This window comes from Sinocyclocheilus rhinocerous, unplaced genomic scaffold (assembly GCF_001515625.1).
Source record: "Sinocyclocheilus rhinocerous isolate Xijiao unplaced genomic scaffold, SAMN03320098_v1.1 scaffold950, whole genome shotgun sequence".
Classification (NCBI taxonomy): domain Eukaryota; kingdom Metazoa; phylum Chordata; class Actinopteri; order Cypriniformes; family Cyprinidae; genus Sinocyclocheilus; species Sinocyclocheilus rhinocerous.
In genome coordinates, this window is record NW_015637169.1 from 467,676 (window position 1) to 472,619 (window position 4,944).

The 4,944-nt window shown below is 34.3% G+C and overlaps 1 protein-coding gene across 1 annotated transcript; it reads left to right on the plus strand.

Annotated features, from left to right (window-relative positions):
• The first annotated feature begins 713 nt into the window (after window positions 1-713).
• On the plus strand, window positions 714-3,194 carry cimip4 (ciliary microtubule inner protein 4). Its single transcript, XM_016563766.1, has 4 exons — window positions 714-761; window positions 909-1,041; window positions 1,133-1,243; window positions 3,044-3,194. Exons 1-4 carry the CDS (start codon window positions 714-716, stop codon window positions 3,124-3,126), a joined length of 375 nt encoding a protein of 124 aa, XP_016419252.1. The 3' UTR covers window positions 3,127-3,194.
• Window positions 3,195-4,944: the final 1,750 nt, after the last annotated feature.

Here is a 4,944-nt window from a genome sequence, read left to right on the forward strand (position 1 = left end):
TTTCTGTGTGTATATATATATATATATATATATATATAGTATAAATATATAAAATTATTTACTTTTTTACTGTTTCATTATAGTAATTAAAATAAGTGTGGCCATAATATATGTAATGAGTGTAAGTATAATTTGAAATAAAAAGATAAAGTGGTTGCTAAAAGCATTGTTGTTATGTTGTTAACAGTTTCCTTTTTCACCTGTATCATCTTGTGGTTTTTTATTTTTGGCTAAACTCGTTATGATGCTTTGCCATGTTTGTGTGATGTTCATCATGCGGTCACGATTTGTAACCACTGATACTCTGTAGAAGTCAATTATTTATTAATATCGCAGGTAGAGTTTCGCCCACGCCAAACAAAACATGCCCAACTGCCGGTCGGTAGGTACAAACTTCCTCTTACTTTAACTATCCAAAGTCTTAATTCGGCTTGATTCACTTTGGTTTCAGGAAATGTGTCCAGTCACTATTTGATATTATGGACATCTCATTGGCTGAAGTTCTTAAGGACTCATAACAGCAGGCAAACCAAACCTGGCATATTTTCATGTAGCATCAGCAGTTTTATCAAATTACTAAAGTGCTATGTATGTATTCAAACTGTTTTATTCCAAACTACTTGGAAATTTTAATCTGCATCATTTGTCTATCATTTGCATTAACTTTGGTTACCATGCTGATAAATTGTACTTACTGATAGAAAAAGTAGAGGATGAACACCATCAGCAAATCAGAGAAGAGGAAGGAGAGCGGCAGTCAGGTCAGTTCTGAACCGAGTAACTTGTGTGTAATCCAATGTTCAAAATTAATCACTAAGTTGATTATTTCAGAACACTGAAATGCTGTTGCATGAGGATTCCTATGCGGCTCGTATCATCACACAAATGTGTATTTATGTGCATGTCAGGTGGGCAGAGTGCACTACCCGCAGGTTCCTCCGCTTTGTGCTCCTCACTACTCCGATACAGGCTCAGGCTGCACAGATGAGCACAGATCTTATAATATGATGGGCCACTATCTGCGTGCAAACATCTTTCCAGGTGTGTTTTGAACGCATAGAAAAACTGCATCTTTTTAGTATATTACATAACTCTATTACAAATCTTGTACTGTATGTGTCCACTATTAAAGGGCCCCCAGTTGTGTGGTCATCGCTGGTTAAGGACTCATATGCTCATCATCCTCTACCAGCATTTATCCATGATCCAGAGCACTGGCACGGCCACAAAACAGATCACTTAGGTAGGCTTGAGGATTACAATCCTATTCTCTCATTTCTCATAACTCTCTCTATAAATCAGTGGGGCCACAAGATATCAAAAAATAAATGTTATTTATTATATATATGTATTTATTATTATTGTTATTTAATTTTCTGGATTGTGGGCTATCTCAAAAAGGTTGAAAACCACTGCTATAAATAATTTTTTTTTTTTTTTCATTTTCGGGAATAGTTTAATCTGTTCCTCATTATAGGACTTAAATGAAGATCTGGGCCCGTATTCTTAAATCTTCTAAGAATCCTCTCAGAGAGCTCCTAATTTAGCTTAAATAAATTCTAACTAGGAGTGTTATCTTAAGAGTGATTCAGGACCAATTTGAGAGCAACTCTGAGCGAGGAAAAGACAAAAAACTTTCATTTTAGTGAGGAGGCGGGGCTGCTGACCCCTTTGCTAGGTATGTCACATTCTTTTGAAGACTGTGTTGTCCAAGCTGAAAAAAATAAGAGTACTATTAAATAGGGTCTATTTTTTTCGATTTTACCCTAATATACACACATATACACTAGTCAACATTTGAAGTGGATCAAAACCTTTCATCAAAGTTGTCCTAAAAGCTAAAACCAAAATGCATTCTTGTTTTAGGACAACTTTGATGTACTTTTTTGATCCAATGCAAATGTTGACTTCTGTATGTATATATATATATATATATATATATATATGCGATTAATCACATCCAAAATAAAACTTTTTTGTTTACATATATGTCTGTACTGTGTATATTTTTTATGTATATATAAATACACACACATACAGTATATATTTTGAAAATATTTACATGTATTTACATGTGTATATATATTTACATTCTTATAATTTATATTATATATATAATATATAATCGCAACATATTTTTCTGAAATATATACATGCATGTATGTGTATTTATATATACATAATAAAGAACTTACACACTGGTGTGAATGAACTATTACAGAAACATAAAAAATTATTTTGGTAATCATCAATACTGTTAGTTTAGGGCAGCTGTGGCACAAACCTTACATTGGTGATGGTGGTCTAATAAATTTGTTAAGCACTACATACATATATAGGTTGTTGTGTCTAATAAGATTGTTCACAAACATGATCCCTGCACGATCTAATCTAGCGTCTTAAGTCACTGTCATCCATTTGTCTGCCTCACATTTTTTTCTTCCTCTTCATCTTTCGACCATTTTCTCCTCTCCTAAAGAAACTCTTAAGCCTCTAGTAAGACCTCCTCCCAACACTTTTTGACCTTAAGAGCTATTTTAAGGGTTAAGATACCTTGGGAATAACTTTTATCTTTCCTAGGATTATCTGTTTAATTGCAGGGGGAAATTTCTTAGAATTTTGTCACTAGGAGCAACTCTTTACACTAAAAACATTTCATGAATATGGGCCCTGATCTTAATGTAAGTCAAATGTGTGCAAAAATACACCAAATTTACAAATGTGGGTTAGGCATAAGTTAGGAGCTGATAAACAATGTGAAAATATTCCATAGAGAGAGCAGAGTATCATATAGATTTGTAGTTGTACTCTTTTGAAGTAGGCCAGTAAACAACCACTTAGCAACAACTCCGTACACCCTAGTAACTGCACAGCAACACACTAAAAAACACTCAGAATACTATAGCAACCACAAAATAACAGAAATGTAGTTTAAGTTCTGAAAAAAAAAAACTTAGAAATAGAATACACACACACATAATTATAGGAAGTATCTTAAATGGCCAGATCTTCGCTTGTTCTTCCTTCTCGTCTCACCCTGCAGTGAACTGGACGGAGCAGAACTTTCTCGACAAACGACTGCATAAGCTGCTGAAGGAAATCGAGTTCAAGGGTGTGTCCAAATGAGCCCGACATTTTCGGAAACCGCAGCAAATAAACAATCGCACCTTCAGAGAAGTGTTATAACAACACCCACGCACTCTTGGCATATATATATATACGTATATATCCACACATGAGCCTCTGTATTCATGTGTGGACCCTCCTATTCACACTCAGTTGCTAATTGTCTCACTTTCTGTGTCGTTTATATCATGAGTCAAATGCAGTGACAGAAACTGACCCTGCAACAGCTGATGGAAAATATAAGATGCTATCTTGTAATGGGTGTGGGTAAAATACTAGAGAAAAGTGTTATTTGGCACTGGATAACTAAATAAAGCTCTCACTGTTAAGTTGTTCCTTATATCGTTCACTGCAGTTCATTTACTGTTGTTTTTTATGTACTGTATACCTGGAAATTAGAGTGTCCAAGAACTAAGAAATTTATATTTCTGTTTTTTGACATATAAACAATATTATATCTTATATAATTTAATTTGAAGAAGAACCAGAATGTAAACATAACCAGGCCATGAAAAACCTTGACTTGTTACTGGCTACAGTATTTTGAACAATATATTTGATTTAGTCACAATTAGCTGTACTTAGTAGTTTACTCTCTAAAATTAAATCAAACTCATGACCTTGGTCATTGTTAATATACCGTAATTTGAAAAAATAAAAAAATATATCAAGTTACATTAAATTTGTCTATAATTTTAGCTATGTTTTCAGTTCTCCAAAAAAACAAAAACAAAAACATACCTTTTGAACTCCTAACCTAACCCTAACCCTAACACACAGATCTGATCTTCACCAAATTGGCAAGCATTTTGCAAAATATTTTTGAAATATCAAAGCTTTGCAACTATAGAAGCTAGAAGAACGCTTCTTGAATGGTCAAGAAACTGCAACAGAAATTGATAATTCACAATTCTGACTGGTTAACTTGGTGAAAATGCTATGTTTCTTTAGGGGAAAAAAGGCAAACTTAATTAGAGAGGTATAAAAACACTAGTCACTATGATGTGCAACAGTTATAGTGAAAAGTGAGTCATTTTCTTGAACGTTTGGGTCCATTTCATGTGCTATTATTAAAGAGATAGTTCACCCAAAAATTTAAATTCTGTCATTAATTATGACATTAATCCCAATAATTACTCATGTCATTCCAAACCCATACAATATTTAGTTCATAACACAAATTAAGATATTTTTGATGAAATCTGAGAGCTTTCTGACCCTCCATAGACAGCAATGCAACTGACACGTTCAAGGCCCAGAAATGTAGTAAGGACATTATTAAAATAGTCCATGTGACATCAGTGGTTCAACCATAATTTTATAAAGCTATGAGAAGACTTTTTGTGCGCAAAGACCACGATGCATGGCTGTCATGCAGAACCCGCATGCACTGCACCTTGTTTACAAGCATGCAAGCACATATATGCGTCGTGGTGCTCTCGTGAATGGCAGCGGAGACTGACCCAGAAGAGAATTTTTGAATAAAGTCGTTATTTTTGTCAAAAAATATACTCGTAGCTTAATAACATTACGGTTGAACCACTGATGTCACATGGATGGTTTTATCAATGTCCTACTACCTTTCTGGGCCATAAAATGTTTCAGCTATGTTGCAGGGTCAGAAAGCTGTCAGATTTCATCAAAAATATCTTCATTTGTGTTCTGAAGATGAACGAAGGTCTTACAGACATTAGGGTGAGTAGTGACAGAATTTTAATTTTTGGGTGAACTATCCCTTAAGTGCACTTTTTGTAGCCTTTGAAAACCTTAGATTATTGCTATACAATTCTTGTAACGAATTCCGCGGTCCGGTTTCGA